The 22,807-nt window shown below is 46.0% G+C and overlaps 2 protein-coding genes across 13 annotated transcripts in view; both read right to left on the reverse strand.

The window, feature by feature from the left end:
- Positions 1 to 1,842: 1,842 nt before the first annotated feature.
- LOC136011272 (cytochrome P450 26C1) lies at positions 1,843 to 8,204 on the reverse strand. The gene is made up of 6 exons (XM_065672907.1): positions 8,013 to 8,204; positions 7,713 to 7,937; positions 7,309 to 7,584; positions 5,500 to 5,655; positions 3,236 to 3,742; positions 1,843 to 2,954 (listed from the first exon to the last, which is right to left on the reverse strand). The coding sequence occupies exons 1-6, from the start codon at positions 8,202 to 8,204 to the stop codon at positions 2,592 to 2,594; spliced, it is 1,719 nt and encodes a 572-aa protein (XP_065528979.1). The 3' UTR covers positions 1,843 to 2,591.
- Positions 8,205 to 8,930: 726 nt separating this feature from the next.
- The window catches only part of EXOC6 (exocyst complex component 6), a 93,534-nt gene continuing 79,657 nt past the window's right edge, over positions 8,931 to 22,807 (reverse strand). For 4 of the 12 annotated variants that reach the window (XM_065671921.1, XM_065671918.1, XM_065671926.1 and 1 more), the window contains 3 exons: positions 10,928 to 11,040; positions 10,508 to 10,519; positions 8,931 to 10,060 (listed from right to left, as the gene is read on the reverse strand). In XM_065671921.1, the coding sequence (XP_065527993.1) occupies positions 9,928 to 10,060; positions 10,508 to 10,519; positions 10,928 to 11,040 (258 nt within the window). In that variant the 3' untranslated portion in view covers positions 8,931 to 9,927. Of the gene's footprint in view, positions 10,520 to 10,927; positions 11,041 to 22,807 lie in introns of those variants that run through there. The other 8 variants (XM_065671922.1, XM_065671919.1, XM_065671924.1 and 5 more) reach the window with 3 other exon arrangements.

The raw sequence follows: 22,807 nt of genomic DNA on the forward strand, positions 1-22,807 counted from the left end.
CGCCGGGCACTGTTGTTACCAATAAACTGTCGTGCTCGGGTTGTTGTTGAGGACATTTTGTTTGTTTTTTTCCTCTTAATTTCCGTTTTTCTTCTTTTGCCTCCCTGTTAGTTTTGTTTTCTTGCTCCCGGACAAGCTAAATAAAAGCTGGAAGCTGTGCGCGCGTTTGTGTAGGGGAGGGGGAGATGTCACTTTTAATTATTATTTTCCTGACAATCGACGCATCTCTCGGGACCCTACGTCCTCTTTCGATGCCTTGCAGGAGCGGGTCTGCGAGCCTCCGCCGCCCCTTGCCCAGACTGGGGTACATCCTCGTCCCCGGCGGCGCGCGGCTCCGCGGGGCCCGGCCGGCGCTGGCCGGGAGCGGCGGCCGGGCCCTGACCCGGCGCTCTCCCCTTGCCGGGCGCTGACCTGCTTGTGACCTACAACACGGACCGTGACATCTGCGTGAACCCGGCCGGCAACCGCGCCAAGTTCACTGTCTATCAAAATAACGAGATACGGTGGCCTGAGCACCGATAATTGCCACAGGAAGGCTTTATTATCTCCCCAGCTGTGTATTCCCCAGCCACCGGCTCGAAAAGAATCAAATGGTAAAGAGTGAAAGGGATAATTAAAAACATCTTGGAAGGGGGTCAAGAAATTAACAGCGTAATATGAACAAACTTGGATTACAAGTAACAATCATTACACGTCGTTTGTAAATGCTCTTGTTTATCTGCAAACAAAATCAGTTTCAAGTCTTTTTTTTTTTTTTAACTAGATCCGTGTTACATTTTCCAGCGGGTGGCTACGGGGCTCGTTAGCGCTCGGGGTAATTGTTAAGCCCTCCCTTGGCCGGTGCTGGGCGCTGCAGGCCCTGCTCTGCCCCGCAGCCCTGCCCGCGGTGGGAGCCTGCGTCGCCCGCGGGTCACAGCCACGCCAGCAGCTCCTGCTAATTAAAGTTAGTCATTGCCACTTGCAGCCACCACCTACTGATTTCACCTCTGATAGCCAGAAAGATTCACCTTTCAGGACAAGGTCAGGAGGGGCAGAGGCTTTGGTTCACTACGGGGTCGACCTGCCAACAGCACTTAACTCAGCCCTGCAGTTCAACCTCTTCCAGATTTGACCTGTCACATTTGGGAGCCACATTTCTGCCCCAGGTAGCGTTGTGCTGGCTGCGCAGCCCTCTGACAGCTAACGGCAGCACATGCCCCACTGCAGAGCTCCAGCGTGGACGCACAAGGGGGACTAGCCAGGGCAGGATCATTTGTAGCCTGATATTGAAGCAGGACAGTAACAGGGCAGCTCTCCAGGGCATTTCCAGAGGGATCCTGTCCTCATGCCAGTTTTCTGCCCTAACAGGTTGAGCTGCGGCTGGTTTTTCACGCAATGCACACTGTGCCACCAAGCCCAAAACACACAGGAAGGACAAGGTGGATGTTTTCCTCTGCTGCTTCCATGCAGGATGTGTGACAGTGGGGAGCAGAGGTGAAGCTGAAAGGAGCTTATTAACACATTGCAGTGTAGCAAGGACCTGAGCCCAGCTCTGTTCTCAGTACAAGCAACAGGACTCACTTCATTTTGCATGGGAGAGAAATACCTTGTGTCTCAGCAAAGCAGGTGGTACTCAAACCCACTTAAAAAGGTGCCCTCAGCATCCAGGCTTAGCCCCAGGTACTCACAGAGCTGCTGCCTTGGCACTTTCTCCAGCAGAGGCAGGCTGCAGGAGGTGACATGGTCAGTCTGGCCAGCCAGGCAGCATGGGGCCTATGCAGATGCCCCCTCTGCAATGTGAACAACACCATCAGAACAGAGGACTTTCTGCCACAAACCAGACACATTCAGAAACGTCCCTTTTCCAAGTGTTTATTCCCCAAAGTCCCATCCCCTGCTTCAGGCCGATCCCTCAGTCAGGCTGCGGCTGGGGAGTCCATCCGGCAGGGAGCCCAGAAGGGGGCTTCTTAGCAGATCAGCACAGTGCTGATGCACAACATACATGACTACCACTACTGGGTGAATGAGACGTACCTGCTTTGTGCCATCTCTAGTGGGAAGTGCAGGAATGAGATTATACATTTACAGTAAAATACACTTTTCACCCTATTATTCTAGCTAGAGCTGGTGCTGAGGATTGGGTAGCCCTGGCTTGTGTTCTTCTGCAAAGCCTCCTCATCTTCTCTCCTTTTACACCTAAAAAGCTACACTGTGCAGGATGTTGGTCCTGCCTCTACTATAACATACCCAGAAGATAACCACATGACAGAAAAGCTCTGTGAGCCTTGGCTATAGGGCTGGGAATTTTGCACCCTCACCCCAGTGGCTGAAGACCTGCATGAGGAAAGGGTTGGCTGAGCACCTGTGGGGGATGCTTCCTGCCAGCATCTTCACTGGGCTTTGTCCCTGGGCTAGGGCTGAATCCCCACCTGATACTCAGGGGCAGGGCTCTTCAGGGCTTTCCCTACTGGCTTGCACACCAGGATGCAAAAAATCAGACCTTTGGGGTTTTGCTCTGCACTGACCCAGTGCCATGGGCACAGCAGAGACTGCCCCTGGCAGCCATGGGGGGACATCAACACCAGGGCTGAGGGGGGCAGCATACCCCTGGCTCACCCCTCTCTGCCCTGGCCAGGCTGCAAGAGGTGGAAGTAGAGCTGCAGCCCATCATCAACAGGGTGCACAATGGGCACAGTCTGCATGGCAGGGTAGCTGGGGGTGGCCAGCTCCCAGCGGGCTGTGCTGACCAGCTCAATGGCCAGCAGCTTAAGAATGACCTGTGCCAGATCCTTGCCGATGCAGCTCCGCACCCCGCCACCAAAGGGGATGTAGTGGAAGCGGCCCACAGCCTCTGTCTGGGTGGCACTGAAGCGGTCTGGGTCAAAGCCGCCAGGGGGGCTCAGGTAGACGGCAGCTGTCTCATGCGTGTCACGGATGCTGTACATGACACTCCAGCCTTTGGGGATCTGGTAGCCCTGTTGAAAAAAATAGGGTAGGAGAGGAACATTACATACTTGTGCAGCCAGCAGTGCTAGTGGAGAGTGAGCACAGGGTGCTGGGGAACAGCCCCACCACATTACCCATCTGCTCCACAGTTCCTTTTCTCCCCAGCCCAGCTGGGACTCACAGAGGTTGCTGAGTGCCACCTTCACTTGCGCTACACTGCCAAGCACTACCACTGTGCCGGATACAGGGAGCTTGCAGGCAGTGGCAGGCAGCAGCTCCCCAGCAGCCCGCCGGCGTGCAAGGCACTTACATCTAGCTCGAAAGTCTGCAGTGCCGTCCTGTAGCCTCCGGAGACTGGGGGCAGCACCCGCAGCACCTCCTTAATCACACAGTCCAGGTAGCGCAGACGGCTCAGCTTCTCCAGGCTGATATCCGAAGGGCGGCAACAGCTCTGCCTGGATGGTGCCTGGAGCTGGGGACCAGTGCAGGGACTACTCTGGGGGAAGGCGGGTTCTGGAAGGGCACTGGGCTGACGGGAACCTGCCTCTGCTGAGCCTGGCGGCTGGCTCTGGTCCTCATGAGCATCTCTGGCCATGGGGCAGGTAGGTGGCCTCTTGCTGTCTCTGCTCTGGGTGGTCAGGGTGTCCAGGCAGTGTTCCACAGGGCAGCTCTCACACTGCTGGTACATCTCATTGGACAACAGCTCCTGCCTTATTTTTTCAATCACTGAGGGATGCTTCAGTAGCAGGAGGATCAGAGAGGTGCTGGCACTAGCCGTGGTGAAAAAAGCAGCAAATATGAGCTCGATTGCTGACTCCTGGGAGAGGAAAGAATGTTTTGAAAAGTTCAAATGCATTTTAAACTGGTTGTGGTTCAGACTGTTCTCACCTTTTGCAGGTTTTGTCCCTGTGCAGGGGGCTTCAGCCTCCCCGTGGCTCTCCACAAACCTGCACCCACCCTGGGTTGGCAGATACCAAAACAAGACACCCTTCTTCCATTTCTTACAAACTGGACATATACTTGCCAAGTGAGTGAAGCAGAAACACAGCTGAGATGAGTACACATCACCTTAATTCAGCTCTTCTGAGTTTTCCTCCCAAATCGGTAAGGTCAGGGGTAATGTAGCAAGGATTGCTCTTTTCTATGGTCCCCAGTGCTATATACCGGCTGGACTAGAGGCTTTTGCCAAGGTGCAACTCTCAAGGGCATCTTTCAGCTGAAATAAAACCTCTGAAATAACAGATCCCTGTCGACTCCTATCACACCTCTTGCAGGCGTTAGCAGGAATTTGTACATTCATGAGGTAGCAGACCCAGATGAAAAGAAATCTCTCAGTTCTACCACTTGCAATTAAAACCCAAGACATTTCAGTAATATGGAATAAATTTAGGGCAGGCTCTGTGATTTGAAATAACAGCCTGTATGCCTCCCTGCATCAGCCTCTGACAGTGTGGATATATAAGCTGTGACAACATGTAATTATTCATGTGTAATATCCATGTGAATACTAACAGAAATTAATCAATCTTAATCACATTTTGAATCTGGTGATTATTAAAAAAAATAATTATAATAAAAACATTCTATTAGAATAAATAATATGCTAAATAATTACAATAAAATTACTTTAGGAATATACACTGGTTCTAATTGTAGCTAATAACCACTGTAAAGTCTTTCAAATATTTTCAATTTAGAGGTTACACTTTTACAAAATATTTATGAAACAGTCTTTAGAGAGTTTTCCTTAGATACCTAAATAAATGGTAAAACTACTTTTAAACTATATTCAGCTGCTGTACCCATGCAAAATTGCTTCAGACCTTGTTATGTAAATGTAGTGTGTCATCCACTGACATCAAGTGACATGGAGCTATGAATGATACGGTACAATTTTCTCCCAGGGTCTTTGGCAAAATACTAATAATATTCAGTTGGTCGTTTCGGCTCAGTAAGGACTACTTGGTTCATCCCTAAATCACAGTGATGTGTCATGTTGCATCATAGCAATCCACAAACTAGATGATCTAATTAATGACAAAGTGATAAGGTATGTCCTGGAATCCATCATTCCATCCCTGGGCCCATTTTGGTACATCATCTCAGAGATTTCTGGGCTTGCAGCCCCGAGGAATACAGTGGCATGAACTACATGCTGCGCTATGCCAGATGCTGGGAGATGTTTGCGGAGCACACAACCAGCTCTAAAGATTTCCAGCACAGTATTTTGGTGGTTACCAAGTACACCCTGACATACTGAGCCTTGGAGCTGCCATATAACCCTACCAGCATCCTAAGGCAGGCTGAAGCCTGGTGGCCATGAAGAGGAAAAGTAGAAGAGGCATTAATTCCTTTTTTAAATACCAGCTGTCTTCTAATGCAGAGGCACAATCCCACCAGAGTATATGGGGCTGCCGAGTCCAGGCTTTCTCAGTTGCACTGGAGATGGTAAGAGAAGGGCAGGAGCCAGCGGCTGATGTTGGATTCCCAACAGTCCCACTCCTGCCCCTCAGCCCAGGTCTCTCAAACAGCCACCAAGTCAGAAGGGACACTGCAAGGTGGGGTTCTCCTTACCTTTAGCTCCTGTATGGTGAATTCTTTGCCATGCTCCTTGGCACTGTTTATTATGAAATCCAGGGCATCGCTGTGATCTTCTGGGTTGTTTCTCTGCAGTTTTTCCTGTATAGCCTTCTCCATAAAGTCATGTAGCATGTTCCTTGCTTTAATTCCCTGTGGGAAGCACACATAGTTCAGTAGAGCCTTAGGAACCAGTCCCCTCTACCAAGAGACAGGAGGACCCCAAGTATGGCAATCTTTAATCCCTGGATATGTAACAGCAAGAACTGTTTAATCAGCCCCAGTGCCTTGCAAGAGGCAGCATTTTAGGGGGAATTGCTGCAGATTCTGTTGCCTTGCTGTTGTGAATCAAATACAAGTCCCAGGAAAACTCTGAGAAGAAAAGGCAGCAGTAGACCCATGGTACTGAGTCCAGAAGCATCTGTGCTGAACAAACCTACAGTTGTATAAGGTCCAAAGGAAGTTCATCCAAAGGCACAAGAAGAGGCAACTTAATAAAACAGTCCAAGCAGAAAGGCACATCTGAGACAGGAGCAAATGAGCTGCTTCACCAAGGTATAGTAGATACAGACATATCAGTCACACCCAGCTCATCTCTGGTTGCGTTGCACTCTCAGTAAATCAAGATATGGGCAATCTCTTTGCACAGTGGGATGGATGGAGTCAGAGTGTCTGGCTCTGTATCAAGATGCCTTCTGAAAAAGCCAGAAGGACCAGAGATTTGGGATGAAAAATGACCAGACCAGATGTTAAGAATAAGATACAAAGGCTGAGAATTGAGGTTGGAAGGACTGGACAAAGGAAACAGGGCAGGGAGCAAGGGGAAAGACAAGGGGACCTAAATGCAAGTTCAAGCAGTTGGTCTAGCACCAGGCAAGCTACAGCTGCTCTACGAGAGGACAGGGATGGATGGGGGATGAAAGCTCACACTGGTGACAACCTGCAAAGAGAAACTGGACAGAGGAAACAAGGCTTTGAACTGGTGAAGAGCAGCAGGGAGTCTGGGGAGAACTGGGACTGGCTCAGTAAGGTGAGCTGGTGAGGCAGAGCTCACAGTGGAAAATGGGACATTGAGCAAGATCTGGCTAAAAGGGACAGGAGTCTTGAGCTGCGGCAAGGGTGGAAAACCCAAAGCCAGAGGAGGGAATGTCGACTGAAATGGGAGAGGGGGGGTGGGACACAGGACTCATACCTAGAGCAGGACTGTGGGGAGGCAGGCAAGGAGGGGCAGGGCAGTAGGGGGGAAACTGCAGGTTGAAAGAGGCACAGGAGACTGTTCCTCTGCCATGATTCCCTCCAGGACCCTTTCGCTGTTTTGTTGTTGCTAGGGGACAAGGAACCAAGGACCATAAGAGGGCCTCAAGTCCTCAGCCTGCTCTACGTGCACAGGGAGCACTAAACTGAGGGGCACTGTGCCCACCTGCCTTTGTGCCCATGCTCCCAGACTCCTTTGCCATGGGCTGACATGAGTCCAGGCAGGATGAGATGGGACAGGACCAGACGTGACAAACTAACCAGAGCCAACAGAGGCAACACACGGGGCGAGCGAGAAGAGGAGCCCTGTGCTCTACAATGAGCTGGAGCCAGTGCCCAGCGATGCTGAAAGCCAACCAGGAGCAGGTGAGAAGCACAAAGAGAAGGGGAGACAGCTGGGATGGACAAGACACCAGCTCTCAGACCCAGAACATGCTGCAGATGTCGTGGTCCATCAGAAGTGCGCCTTGGTGGGCCTGGGGACAGAGGGTCTGTGCCGCCGGGTCCCAGGCCCCTGCCCCCAGGCAGAGGGAGCAGGGCAGGCGGCAGTACCTTGCGCAGCCCACTGAAGGGTATGTTGAGGGGCAGGGAGAAGAGGTTCTCCACCAGCTGTTCAAAAGTTTTGGCCAGGTCCTTGAACTGCTTTTCTTCCAGGCGGAGCCCCAGCAGAATCCGAGCTGCAATGCGGAAAGTTAAGGTTTTAGCGGAGGAATAAACTGCGATGGAGCCCGGCTCCATGCACCAGCCCTGCAGCTCCCAGCTCACAACCTTCTGGATCCGTGGCAGATAGCATTCCAGGGCAGTGCGGCTGAACACTCTGGCCAGGATCTAGGAGGAGAAGGGATGGAACAGAGGCAGGTGGTTAAAGTAAGGGGTCCCATGCTCACTGAGGCTCAGGCCAGGGCAGGAGGTGCTGCCTGGGCTGTGTGTGCTGTCAGGGCAGCTGTGAGGCTCACCTTGCGGCGCTGGCGGTGCAGGTCACCAATGGAGCCGAGCAGGGTGTGGGAGCCCAGGATGATCTGGGTGCTCTGAGGCCACTGTGTGCTGACCAGCGTGTGCTCGCCCAGCAGGATCTTGCGGATGTTCTCAGCACCAGTTACCCGCACCACCGGCCGGCCCAGGAGGTGGGTCTTGAAGACGTTCCCGTACTTCTCCCTCCGGGAGCTATGGAAGTGGGAGCCCTAGGGGCAAGCTGCGGGTCAGCCCAGGGCTCCCGCCAGCCGCTTCCCATTCGGCCCTGTCCCCCTGCGCCTTACCTGGAGCAGCCAGTGCAGGGTCTCCCCAAAGAAGGGCCAGCCCATGGAGCCCCTGGGCAGAGGCAGGGCGCTGCCGCGGTCCCGGCTGAGGCTCCAGCGCAGCGCCCACAGGTACCTGCACAGGATGACCATTAGCGCCAGGGCCAGCAGCGCCAGCGCCGCCGCCTCGGGCCAGGACAGCCCCACCGGCATCCTCCTCGAGGGCGGCAGCAGACGGGGCGGGTGTGGAGCGGCTGTGGGTCCCCGCCCCGAGGGTACGGGCGGCCCGGGGGAGCGGCCCCGGCGGCTGTCAAACTCCGGTGCCGGCGACGGGAGCTCCGCGGCTGGCCCTGCTGGGTGCTGCCCTCCCGGCCCCGCTCGCCTCCTGCTGCCGGTTCGCCCCTCGGCCACATTTATATGGATATTGGCCACTTACGCCCGATCCACCTTCGGAGATGACGTATCAGCTGCATATTTAAGCAGCGCGGCCAAGTGCGATGATTGGAGCGGGAGAACCGGGGAGAGCGACTGATGGGCGCAGGGAGAGCGGGGCCGGTCGAGGCAGCCCCCCTCTCCTTAGGGCGGGGGGACCAGCCTCACGGCGGGACGGAGGCCCCTCGGTGCAGGGTTTCCCCTCCGCCCCGCGTCCCCCGGGGAGCCAACTCGGGCCGACCCCTCCCGCCGCCCGGCGGAGGCACCGAGTCCCGTCCCGGGCTCCCCCGACCGGGGAGCGTCCCAGCCCCGCTCCACGGGCGCCGTCGCCGCCCCGCACCGGCAGCTGGGGGAATCCTGCAGCCCGCTCTCTCCCGGCCCACACCCCGCCGTCGGGGCTGCCTCGCCAGCCTGCCCCGAGGGTACATCACCAAAGAGCCGGGACCTCTACAGGTCCTAACGAAATCGGCTCTGAGATGCGTTCCAGAAATTAAACAGGAGTACGGGTGAGGTTTATATTACTGTATTTAGACAGTCAATAACTTAAAAATACAACGAAAATGTACATTATTTTTACATGTTCCATTTGGTTTGTATTTGTCAGACATTCTCTTGTTGTCTAAAATAGCCAGGAGGGGACAGTACGAAGAGACCGGCGGTGGGACGAAATGCTGATCACTGGGATGGGTCTGGCGGTAGAAAGCACGTACTGACAAACAAATGCAGCACGAAACCAGCAGTGGCAAATCTATTCCTTACTGCAACCTGGGGAAATAACCCGGGGTCTTACAAAAGTACAGTTAGAAATAGTAACCCTGAGGAACAAACCCAAACCAAAATGTCACATAATAAAGAACTCAAATGGTTATTTACATCCACAACCTCAAGATTAAACCCTTTTGGAGAACAAAGCCTATAAGCCCTAATGCTAAATAAATATTAAGTTTAGTTCTCAGGTAGTTTTCAAAGGTACTAAAAATCAGATGATTTTTTCATACCTCCAGACTACAAAACCTGGTATACAAAATTATGTCCAATCACTTTAAGGCTAATATACATTTAATGCAGGGAAACGATAGGCAGCATCTGAAATGCAAGTATCTCAATGCTTGAAAAACATTAAACCAGGATTCATCCAGGAAACAGTAACTAAGAGATCATTTCTCAAATAATTCCTACTCAGAGCAAAATTTTGGACACCATGTCTGTGGATATTTAAATAATGTATTTACAGTTCAGCTGTTCCATGTACAATACAGTTGAGCTGGGGTTTATTGTACAGTCTCATTTGTCACCATTTGTTTACAATATACAAAATAGTATTCGATCCATTAAAAATACGTACAAAGATTGTTTGCTGAAGACTCCATGTACAAGCCATTGACTGCATTTTTCCTTTACTTGGTCAAACTAATGTATATCAACTGATATAGTTATTTGCTTGGTAGAAACAGTGGCTAAGAAATATGTCTTGGCATGATGAGAAACAGTCGATGTAACAGGCCTATGTGTGCTGGGACATACCATTCACTAAACTCCTAAGTTGCTTTACTACAGTCTCTATTAGCTTCTGCTTGTCACGGTCGTTCTTCCTGAACTGAGCAAAAATATTGTTCTTTTTGCTAGAGTCTTTCATTCTGCAGAAATAAAAAAGCAAGCGACACAGAGACGTTGGAAACATAATTTGAAAAGGAAAAATCCGGCTACTTAAATAGATTTATTTTTGTTCCTCTTTTGATCTTTCCACTAATAAGAACCAAAAGATTACAAAACCTGTTATTTATGTGTTCTTAAATTAAACTTCCGCAATGCAGAACTCGTCTTAACAAATATTACTTCACAAGTATTAAGCAAACACAACTTCGGCAGGAGACCAACCCTACTGCGTTCAGAGAGAAGCAAACTGTGAGTCTCATCTGATCGCACGGTAAGTTCAGACTCAGCAAACGGCATGTTTTGTTCGCCGACAAATTACCCGACACCGGTGTTGCTGATCTGCCTCACCAATGGATTTTAAAACGAAATTTGGGAAATAGAATAAGTTGAAGCAATGATATTTGTGTAACAGGATAGGCGATACGTACCCTCTGTGAACTCTGCAAAACACATTCACCGCAGGCAGGAGAGGAGAGAAAACACCGTTAGAAAACGCCCTTAAACCACTCCGTATCTGGATGCAGGTTTTAAAGGCAGGTTGACACTCGGCCGGCGGCAACGCGCCTCCCATACCCTGCCCCCCGACCCGAGCCAGCCGAAAACGCTCGCACCGGCTTTACCACCGCGGACCTCCCGCACTCCCGCTCCCCGAAGCGGCAACTCGGGCAGCCGCGAGCTACGACAGGAGGCCCGGCACCGGCCAGCGACGCGCTGCCGCCGGGCTCTGGCCGCAGCTCTCCGGAGGCGGGCAGGCGGCCCCGGTCCCGCAGCCGAACTTGGAGGGCTGCGGCTCTCGGCCCGGCCCCGCGCCCGCCGCGCCGACACTCGTACCCAGGCCAGGCACTTACTTCTCCAAGAGCGCGAGGGCCGTGCTGGGGTTGACCCGCAGGTATTTGGAGGTGGCCTGCCCGTAGTCAGCCAGGTAGGTGGACCAGTCCCACACCATGAAGAGGTCCAGGAGCTGTGGGGGGGAGAGGTGGATGAGGGAGCGCCGAGCGGCTCTGCGGGAAGGAGGCTCCCGCCCGGCCCCGGCCCGGCCGACAGCCCCTTCACCTGCCCGTTTCCTTCTTTAGCGCCTTCCCGCCTCCCTCCGTGCGCTGGGAGGCGGTCGTGAAGGTCCGGCCCTAGGCAGGGATGCTAATGGCTTCAGGCTTGAGTGTTTCAGAAGCTTGCTTTACCGTGGGGAGCAAGAAGGGGATACTCACGTCTATTGCTGCTCACAGTAATTTAAACCAGAGGTGCAGGTAGTCTCAGCTAAGTGAATTAAATAGCTCCTGCTGCACTCTCCATGGTGACTGATCCCCATGACTCAGCCCAAGCCCATGGCACACCTGGCACAAACACACCCCAAATGCTTAAATGGGGAAACAAAAAGCCTCCAATCACAGCGCTGCAGTTTTGAATCAGGCCTTCAACTCACCCTCTCCGAGCTGCTGTTCAATATAACAGCCTGCTTGTATAAGTGGACGTGATGCCTAACCTCCAGCAGGCAGCACCCTCACAGCCCTCAATGCCTAATTCCCCTTTGCCATCACAGGGTGCAGGCCAGGCATCACTGGGCACCCTGCTCAGGTTGCCTGGGGCACATACAGGCAGCTCTGCTTGGTGGGACCCCAGGCTGGCAGGCACAACTCCCATTGACGTTAATGACGGGTGTCCAGCTTCCCTCCCATCTGATGCCTGGCCTTGTCCTGCTGCCGAGGGCTAATGTGGGCTTGTTCTCAGGCTGCCCTGTGTTAGCCAGACATACTGTTAAGGTAAGCATGTGGAACCGTTAGCAACACTTTGCTCACAGTGTCCGCGGCTGCTCTGCTGAGCTGGGTCCTTAGCGTAATCCAAAGCGCCTGCTTGCCCAGAGGCCTTGCTATGTCAGTAATGCTACATCACTTGGAAAAGTGGGGTGGAACAGGATTTTCCATAACAAAACTACTTTGAGGAAGATAACAGACTGATGCAAGTTGTACCATTTTTCTGTCTAAATAAGGAACCCTGTTCACTTCAAACATTTGCTTCTGCTAAGCCAGAGCACAGCTGTTACAGCCAGGACACAACAGGAGCAGCCCCTGCTCTGGCAGGCAGAGCTGCAGCAGGCACCCACTCCTCTGACTTCACAGGCTACGCTAAGAAAAGGACTGAATCTCTGAGAGCCTTGCCTTGCTCAGACTCCTCACTCTGGGAAAAGGTCACAGCTCTCCAGTAATGCTCATCCCCAAAACTGTAACACCAACTTAATTACAAAATAAAAGTATATATCTGGTCTTCGCAGCTTCAAATTTATATGCCTCTCCTTCAATTTTTCCATTTCCTAACCCTCTTCTTAAGTTATTTTCAAATAAAGTGTCTAATTAAAATAAATCATTTTCTAATTAATTACTCCTTCCATGTTTGTAGTATAGTCTTTTATGAATACACAGTAACATTTCCTGGCTTTCTGACAGACCTCTGAGCGTTACTGCTCTGTCATTCCAAAGTCCTCAGGGACCATTACAAACCTCAGTGACGTCTAGATTTTATATTTAACTATCTCATATGGGCAAAAGGTGTATAAAAAGCAAGGAGACTATTGCGCTTTCTACTGACTACATATTCATGATAGCCATCAAGGTCAAATGCAAATGATTCTTTCTCACAAAGCATTTTCTCAGGATGGGCACCATCAATTCTCCTACTGGGCTGAAGACTACATTCATTTAGTCACTAAGCAAACAGACTTGAGAAGGCTCTGATAACTCTGGAATTAGTGGCATCTGTGAAACCCACAACCGTAATTGCCACTGCATGTTACCATCACTTCTTATTACCTGTGTTACAACAGCAGGTAGTGCTCAGTCCTCATAGAGGCTGTATGATATATTCAAAAGCGTGATCAAAAGAGTGGGAAGATAGGCCAGGCAGATGCACAACACAAAGTGAATCCAAACTATATAATCAGGAGATTTCATGCTCCCTCTGTCTTACAGAGAAGGAAACGGAATGTATTCATAAATTACTACTAATTACAACGCCACTTGTCATAGGCTCCATGTGGAAGATGGCACTTAAGGAAGGACCACGCCAATACTCCTGCAGCAGCTGTCCTCAGCGAACCAAAGGCAAAAGATTTCATTTCTTATCCCTGTTGTAACACTGAAATTGAGAATTCTGGGTAAATCCTAAACAACCCCAAAGCTCTGTACCCTGTTAACAACATGCGGCCCCAAGCCGTTGATGTCTGATACAATTACAGCACTGACAAGTTTAAAGGAACTTTCTTGCCAATATCACATGAGGAATTTTCATACCATACTTCCAATGCTCAAATCAACCATCTGATTGTGTCATGGATCTGGGACATCTCAATGATAGTGATGGCTGGGGTGAAAGATTACACCTCATTTGTCACCTGACCAAGCACAGGTAGTTATGCAGGCCTCTAAACAGACCATGAACTGCTGTTCTTCAACACAATGTCCCAAGAGAACACGAAGTATATTCTGTGCATTCCAATACAATTGTGCTTCTGAAGAGTGAACACCCTGAGGGACATTACTGCCAAGCAGGATGTACCCAGAGCCTCTTCCCTGCTCCACACTTGGTCAAAGAGCTACACACAACCAGCCTCATGCAATAAATCTAAGTTAAAGCAGCCGTCATGACATGCTGCAGGTAAAACAAAGGACAAGAGACATGCAATCAAATGACACATGCCACTCAATTAGAGCTCCCTTCCATCCTTCTGCACACATGTTCAGGAGCTGCAGTGTGACAAATGTGCCTTGCTGCTGCAGTAAATGGGACAGGGAGCAGCAGACACTGCTGGAGACTGGACTGCTGCTGTGCACAATTACACATTCCGTGTTTTGTCCTCCTCACAGCTGCAGTTCTGCACTGTCGCATACTGCTGCATGTAATGGGCTTTGACAGCACGTACCGTATGCTGCGGGTGGGCAAGAGCTGCCTGGTGTGCAGCTCTTTGGATCTGTGTCCTGGCCATTCACATCACCTGCATCTGACTTGGCACTTGGAGGATGTACAGTCAATGTAGGCACTTTGCAAGGGGAGCAGGCTGGCGAGCAGTCAGCAGCAGCAGCAAGGACAGCCTAGCAGAAATGATCTATTGGTCCAAGGACCATCACACATGTATGGGAAATAACCTCCATTTACCCATACAAAACTTCCCAGGAGCACAACCCCAAATTCACTTTCACTGATCTGCAGTCTGCTATTCTGTTTCTTTCTGATTTTTGCTACAAACAGGTGTGCCTTACTGAAATGCAGCACTTGTATTTCTCTTCCTTATATAAAAAGAACTCTATTAAAGTGTCCTGGCCATAGTCATATAATCAGGAAGAGAGCCTATTCATTCCAAGATGCAGAAAAATACTTGGGCTACTTCATGTGATTTGAACATACTGTTGGAAAGACAAAGCTGATAATGAAGCACTGGCCTACCTACTCATTTAGTAAATGCTTTTTAAGAAAGGATAATGTTATCCTGAAATTTATCCATAAAGATTATTGAAAAAAGAGAAGAACAAGAAGATGCAAAATGTCTGGGTTTCTAATTAATGGAAACAGATAGCTATATGAACCTCATAATGAAAACTTGGCCAACTCTTTAATAGAGAAGAAAACAAAATCAAACAACATTTTCCTTATATTTTTGCTGTATTTTAATTCAAAATAGATGCATATTAAAATGATCTTATAATGTGACAGGGACTAGGTGTGTGCAAAACCACAAGGAGAGGGAACAGCCTTTGGTAATGTTACACGGTACTCAAGGTGAAGAAAATACTTTGTGGATTTGGCTTGACATGCTGAGGTGACTCATACTACAGCGATGTAATATGTGGGATATGTTAAATTCCACTGAAATAAAAGAAGGTTGTAAATCCCTGCAGTTTTAAATACCATGATTACTACTAATGTGGAAAAAGAGAAATTGTATCAAGGGCAAGTCTAGTCAAAAACGCATTCATTTTGCCAAAAGGACTATCAGCTACAATTAGAACACCCCCCCCCCCAAAAAAAAAAAAAAATATTTAGGAGATTTAAGTTCAGGTGAGCTTGCCTCACAGCTTCTCAGTTGTGAAGCATGAAGTACGGGAGAATCTGCTGGTTCTGTAACAGCAGTTCATGCTGTGGCAACTAAAACCAACTTATGAAAGGCCAAATTAAAGTAACATTTCCATATTACTATTGTATCCACTAAAACTACTGCTATTACTGAGACAGTAACTGAGAATGAGACGCATTGTCTAGCAAGGAATGGTCCACATTAACATGCACTGTAGCAAGAGAAATAAATGCACAGAGTAGGTCCTGGCAATAAATATTTTCCTGCCTGTAAAATCAGTCAAAATACATTCAGTGTAGCTCTCATGCTGGAGCTGCGGGCTGTGAATTCTTCAAGGTTAGAATGTTCATTGTTTGCCTTGAAATTACGATAGGAAAAATCTCTTTTGCACATACACCTTTTCAAAGTTAACATGTATGGGAAATACCTCAAACCAGCCAGAAAGGCAATTTCTCCAGCTACTCTCAAAGTCTGGAGGCAGTGCAGACTCTTAATCAGCCACTCAGCCCCACCTAAGGAGCCATCCAAGGGTGCTCTGCCAGAACCAGCTTATCATGCAGCTAAAATACTGTGGAACACCTAATAAAGTAGATATGTACTCCACTATGCAAGAACAATGGCACTGTTGTACTCTCTTTATCCCATAACAACCATGAAAAATAAGTAAAGACAGGCAATGCTATACCTGAGAATTTTATAATGAAGCATAAAATGTTTCCCTAGGAGCAAGGGTAACCTTTCCGACCAGGAATAATTTGCAGAGAAGTGTGTGTACCTGCGTATGAGTCATTACAAAAAAAAAAAAACAAAACACCCCAAAACAAAAAAACACCAAAAAAGGAATAAGCTTTATTCTTTCTAGTACACCAGATAGAGTCCAATAGACTGCCCACTTACAGGAGAGACCGGATAGACAGGATAGGCACTTCTGCTTTATTTAGAGGATTTGCCTCTTCTAAAGGTGTGATAGAAGGGGAACTTTTATCCAACATCTTGGAACCACCAGTGACGATGATCAGAGCACTGCAGATTCCTTTTACTATCTATGAAATACTGTTGCCTTTTCAAACCATGACATTATTAGTCACAGACATACTTGTAACATTATAGATAACGAGTTACTAGTTGCTATTCTGCACTTGTATTTTGAATTATGCCCTACAATACTTCGATTTTCTAACTTTTTGTTCAATTCCATGTGTTTTCTAAATGCCTTTTATGTTTAACATTAGCTCTTTCTACTAAAAAAAACACCACTTAGGAAAAAAAAGTTTTTCTATGTATTTACATAAAGGCTATAGTAATCTCTTACATTATGCAGATAACTGCTATTTTTAATTAGGATACTTTAATTTAAAATACAATAACTTTATTGTAAAATATACTGTGTTATTTTTTGGTTAAAAGGACCTACTTTAAGACCTTAATAGCTAACAGCTTTGCATAACACAAAACATTACAATATTGATGCTACAGGGAGGAAAAAGTTCCTAAGATTTTAGGAACCATATTCTAGTTTCAAATAGGACACTTGCACCTATTCTTCAACATCAGTATTCTTGCTTTTTCCCAATATACAGGCAATATAGCCATGGTAGGGTAAAAAATACTGGTAATCATTGCTCGCTAAAGCTTTGTGTTACATTACCTAAGCCCCGAGCAGCTCAGCCGTAGTCCGGATGTATTTAGGCCATCTTGTAATTACGTGAGAATTTTGTGCACTGGGAACTGCTGGAATAGACCATCCGGCCCTGTCAATACTGTTTGAGCCTCTTGTCACATCCTCAAATATCATACAGATGCCTCTTCCTTTTTACTTTTGGGCAACTGTCAGGAATAATCTTGGAAGAGAACAGAACTTTGGGAATTAGCTATGCACAGAGTCAACAGCAGCAGAGACAGAAGGAGGAGATGAGGGATTTGCAGATGGAAATGGGGGCAGTGTCCATTAGACAATACCAATTCTGCTGGTTATACTACAAAAATCCTAATTGTAAATTATCAAGGTAGCTTAGTGCAAATTGGAATGGTGCCGTTATCTCTTCTGAAGTAGCAAGAGTGTCAGCAAATAGCTTTGGGTATACAATAGGCACCAGTGATTAAGAAGCTGGAGCTAAAAACCGGGAGTTGTACACTTGATATCCTGCTTACCTTTCTGCAAAGTTAAATATTCCATCAAAATGAAGGTAACTCTTTTAATGTATGGCTGTTGGTTATGTCCTTCTGGCCCACTCTCCTTACTCACAAGCTGAATATTTCTGATGCTAAACAGTTTATTAACCCCTAATCACCCAGTTACTTCTGGACTTGATTGCATGTGTAATTACCTTTTGTCAGGTACAATTTGCCTGATAAACATGTCAGAACACTTGCTGCTTAGTCTGTTGAAACAGATAAATGCTGTCTTTCCACAGCCTTGAGGCATAATTAACAGGGAAAAAAAAAGACAGTTATAAAAACACACAGAAGCTGATTCAGTAAGGCAGGAGTTCACAGCATGCAGCCCGCCAAAGCCCATTGCCTGGTCCGCTATGCTTGCCTGAGCGCTTATTGAGTTCCAGCCTGCTGTGATAGGGCAACAGGGGCAGCCCTCAAAAACTGAGATTTAAAGTAGGTTTCTACGTGAACTTCAAAAAAAAGTGGGATGATGCCTGCTTGGAAAGAACAAAACAAAACAACGAGCAAACCAGCAAAGTGAAGCTGTAGATATTGAAATTGGTAGAGCCCCTGTCACCGTTACGTGTTATATGCTCAAGTAGAATCTCTGGGATGGGACCAGGAAGCAAAAAATAAAAAATAAAGCAGAGAAAAAAAAAAATCAGGAAAAGCAAAAAGGGAAAGAATAAAAAAAAAAATAAAAAGAAAAAAGGAAAGAAAAAAAAAGTTTTGAGGCATTCTTGGGCTCAGTTGCGTCTGATTTCTGCCCTGTAGTGTTTGCAGGTTATGTACCCATGCACTACAGGGAGTACAAAAAAAGAAATCCTTACCTGACCTCTGGATAACCCAAACAGGAGATTAGCCCATTTCCAAGCAAAGCAGGTTGTCACACTGTTAGGCCAATTGCTTCTATTGACACTTTGCATAAACATCTTACACAGAGTGATCAGAAAGGACTGTTATGCCATTAACGCTCTTTTTATTTTTTTATACCTAAGTCTTACAGAATAAAGGCCTTTCTGAGTAAGGGATAACAAAAGGGTCAAAAGGTCACAAACATTCTTTTAAGTAGGCAAAAATCAGGAAAGTTTAGATTCATTGAAAAGTGCAAATTGGAACTTCTTTCCATCTTGCAACATTCCAGCACACTCAGCTTTTTCTAATTTCACTTCTAGCAAATTCATTAATCTACTTAAGTGTGCATTTTTACTTTTATTTTTAAATAAGAAAATGCTATCTTCATTTTAGGAAATAGCAAACTGTCTAATCTTCTCAGATAATCAGTAATCTAAACAGATTTAGACATTACCATTAAAATCCTCATGAGGAACAGTGCAAAAATACATACCACTTTTTATTGAAGTGGTATGACAGTCTCTCACGTACAATTTTCACCTATAATTTACACAGCATGTGGCTTGCACTGTGTACACCAAAATATTCTATATTTTTCTTTGTTTTGCTTTTGCTTTGATCAGACATGGAAACAATCTCCCTTTAATAGTATAAAAGCCACCTGCTGGGCATCGCAGACTACAGCTAATTGGTAAATTCTTTGAAATTTTGATATAATGGATTTTGACCTCTTTAATTAAAAAAATCCCAAAGCTTAGAATACTGGTGAACTCTTCTGGGAAATGAACAGTGCCAAGCATATACAACTGCAAGCTACACCCAATTTTTTCTTAGGAAAGTACAGAAGAAACATTACAATTTTTCCCTTGAGGGTGTGTGGCTTTTAACCTAGAAAAAAGTGCCTGTGACTGTTGTTAGCTATGTATCAGTTAAGTAATTAATATAAAAGAATAGCAAATATATTCCTATTTCAATTATTGATATTTTTATTGGTGTTTCTGGAGTGAAAATCTCCAAAGATGGAAGGGACTTTTTAATTTTAAACAGTGTCTGTTGGACACTTATGTGAGTAAACTCACATAAGCCACTCACAATCTTCAACTCTTCATCATTTCCCAGCCCAAGGAGTACACACTGTACCTATACACCACACCTCATATTCAGAACAACGAATGGGTTTGATAACCTAAGAGGAAGCTTGTCAACCAGAATCATTGTTGTTTCATAATTCCTGACATAATGTTAACCTTTCAGTGGAGCTATAATTTCATCGGTTTGTGAAATTTGAGGCAGCACTGTCTTCCTTTTGTTAAAACACTTATTTATACTCTGCCCAACATAATGGGGCCATGGTCCACAACTGGGACTTGTAAGCGCTGCAGTAACACAGCTACAAAACCACGACACTTTCTTTTTACCCACTTTCTTTTTAGTCTCTGCTTACACTTCATGCACAAGTACACACCAATATGCATTGCACAGGTATACACTACTTCCAACGAATTAACACACACGCGCACACACCCCGGTATTAACACGAAGTTAACACGCCCATGAGTTCACCAAATGTTACATTATCTCCCTATTTATTAAAGCATGCACACCATGAAAGCACTTACTAGATTGGAACCAAAACAAGAAGGACCAGACTCAGAACTGGACAAAGACAAGTCTTGTTCACTCTAAACATTTCCTGGTCCCAGAGTAACAGCATTATTTAAAATATAGATATGCAAGTCCAGCTTACAATGAGAAAAAAAAGAAGTCATTTGCTCTGACTGTAGAATAACACCCTACCAACCAAATGCAATTATCACTTAATCAGTAGGTGTTTGTCAGTGCTGACAAATATCTTGTTAGCCTGGTTAGCAAGTCTGCCTGCCACTTGCCAAAATATTTTGTTTTATTTACTCCTGGTGATTTATTTTGTGAATGAGGTGAATTTTAAAATCCCCCCTACTGATCACATGACTGGAATAACACACATTGGTCTTGTATTTCAAAGTGTAAATTGATCTCTTGATCTATGAATGTCTCCCTATAGTTTATGCTACCCTTTTTTTGGATTGGTATAACAAATGCATTTTCAAAGTGATGTTATGGAGACTTAGCTATGCAATTCCCACTAGTGTCAATGGGGGTCGCAGGCTAAATTCCTAGGCAATGCTTTGAAAACTGAGCCCTGGATTTTCAAAGGAAGGAGAGTTTGTGTTAGAAAGGCAGTGTCTTTCAGTTTTTAAGCCACTGCATTAAAACATGCTTTTTTTTTTTTTTTTTTTTTAAGGCACTATGCATTTAGAAATTGTGCCTAAATTTGGGACATTTACATGTTCACAGGAATGAAACAGTTTTATATGCAGATGCTTCCATCTGTTTCAAATTTATAAGTGAAAACCATATCTGCCACTATCTTGAACACCAGGATACAATCTTTAACACATTCATAAAAGTACAATGTGTAAACTCAAAGGTTATGACAGCTGAACCACTGGGAATTGTTGTTATGCTAAGAAAAAACAAGTTATTTGTATTCAAATAAATCCTTTATAACCTAAATTCTTCCAAAAGGCAGAATTCTTTCCTAAAATCCAGACCTTGAGGTACACTCTGAGAGCCGCCTTGTCTTGTTATATTCATAAGCAAGTCCAAATATATTTTTTAATTATTATTCTTTGCACTTCAAATAAACTTAGGCCAGCATACAAACTAAAATGCTTGCTGTTGAACTCATGTGAGCAAGCTTGTTGCTGTTACCATAACCAGAAAACCACTCCCAACATATAATTTTTACGAGTACCATTAAAAGTTCAAGCAGCTCAAGATGTAACATCTAAGAAAGTCACTGAAAAATAGTCACTGAAGCAAAACATAAATAGCTAGACCCTGTGCAATACACAATATAGCAACAAGTAATTCCTCTTCAAAGAAGATTTAATTACAGTGCAAATGTTTATTATGAAGTGTGTTGCTCTTCATCATTAAAGAATAAGCTGGACTAGTAGCAAAAGAACTGTCTTTTGAGTCTAGGAACAGGGAAGAGTTTGAAAAGCTGGAGCCTGGCAGACAGTCAGGCTCCAGAGGGCAGGGGCTCCGGCCAAATTGCTCCTGTCAAGCCCGTTAGCGTGTACACAAAGTCCCTTTAGACAAAGCATAAAACTATGTCAATGGTAAAACTTGTGTGGATTAAAAACTGTGTATTATGCAATGGCCAGGCCATTCACCTCTTTTTTTCTGGCTTTGAGGTTCTGATGCAAAGGCATACATGCTCAAATGGCATGCAGGGGTGACAAGTGCAGCCCCCCAAAACAGGGCATCTGCCTCTAACCTGAATGAGACTTTGAAAATACAATTTTCAGCTGTTAAGATTATGAAGCATTTAAGATAGTACAGTTAAATTTGTCATTTTTATTTGACTTCTGGTTTTGTTTTGGTTTGTTTTTTTAGACACAGGTTTGCCAGTAGTCCTTAAACACTGACATTTACCCAAACCATTATTAACTGAAGAAGCAATTTTTACAGTGTAGTTTATTTAAACATAAATTCTCTATAAGCAGGTCTTTCAGCTGCATGAGAGTTATAACTGGCTTGCTTTAAACTGCTTGTTCATCTATGAAATAATGCTATAAGTAGCACTTGATGTGTCCAGTACCTTAAAATAAGTTTCTTGGAGATTAGAGCTGTATCATTTGTCTCAATCCTTTCTGTAAAAATCCATTTGAGGTGTTTCACTAAACAGATACATGCAAAAATTTCAAAATCTAATGTTAAAGATAGATTTTATCCACATTCTCTGGTTTAGAGAAGGTGGGACTAGTTACAAATCATCTAACTGGAGTAAAATTTAAACAAAACATGTTCACTTCAACTTCCATACTGTGCTTTGGAGTCGAACATTCTTGTCCCACTTGTCATATTAAGTATTTAGCAGTAACCATGTGAGTAACTCTAGATGCATGCAGTCTCACCAGAGGTGATACCACAAAAAGTCATTATCTGACAAATGCTAGTTCCAGCTCATTAATCCAAACTGTCCCTGTATACATGCATATCTAATCTATAAAGTCAGGCTGCTGTACCCTAGAATTAAGCATCTGTAGTGGTCTGTCCAAGCACAACTACAACGCAAAGTTTAAATTTCAGTCTGATTACATCTAGTATTGAAGGAAGGAGGTTTAGATACATGGCCCTGGCATACAAATGTAAATCAATGTCTATGGGAAGACAAGCAAATACGGCAGAGCTCCACAGCATCAGCCTTGTGCTCACAGAAGAGGCAAAGACTTCAGCTCTTTGTGTGAATCTGCAGCTCACAGATCTGACCCAGGAAGCTGCCAACCTCATGACTGGGAACTAGCAATTCAGTGGTAGAACAGGACATTTTCTTCCTCTAGATTTCCAGTTATTTCTTGTCATATTCTTACTTATACCAAACACCTGAGGAAATTACATCTAAGAAATATACTTAAATGACATTGTTACAGGCATTGAGGCTTCCAATCTAACAGGAGGATACACATCAGGTCTATAAGGTTTGTAAGTGTCTCTTGAATCTGCAGCATTTGGTTTCCACAGAGGTCCATGATGTACTATGAAACACATCATCTCCACTGAGGTAACCTGGAGTTCTACAGGTAAGGGAAAAGAGTTTGATTCAACA

The sequence above is a fragment of the Lathamus discolor genome, chromosome 3, assembly GCF_037157495.1.
Source record: "Lathamus discolor isolate bLatDis1 chromosome 3, bLatDis1.hap1, whole genome shotgun sequence".
NCBI lineage: Eukaryota > Metazoa > Chordata > Aves > Psittaciformes > Psittacidae > Lathamus > Lathamus discolor.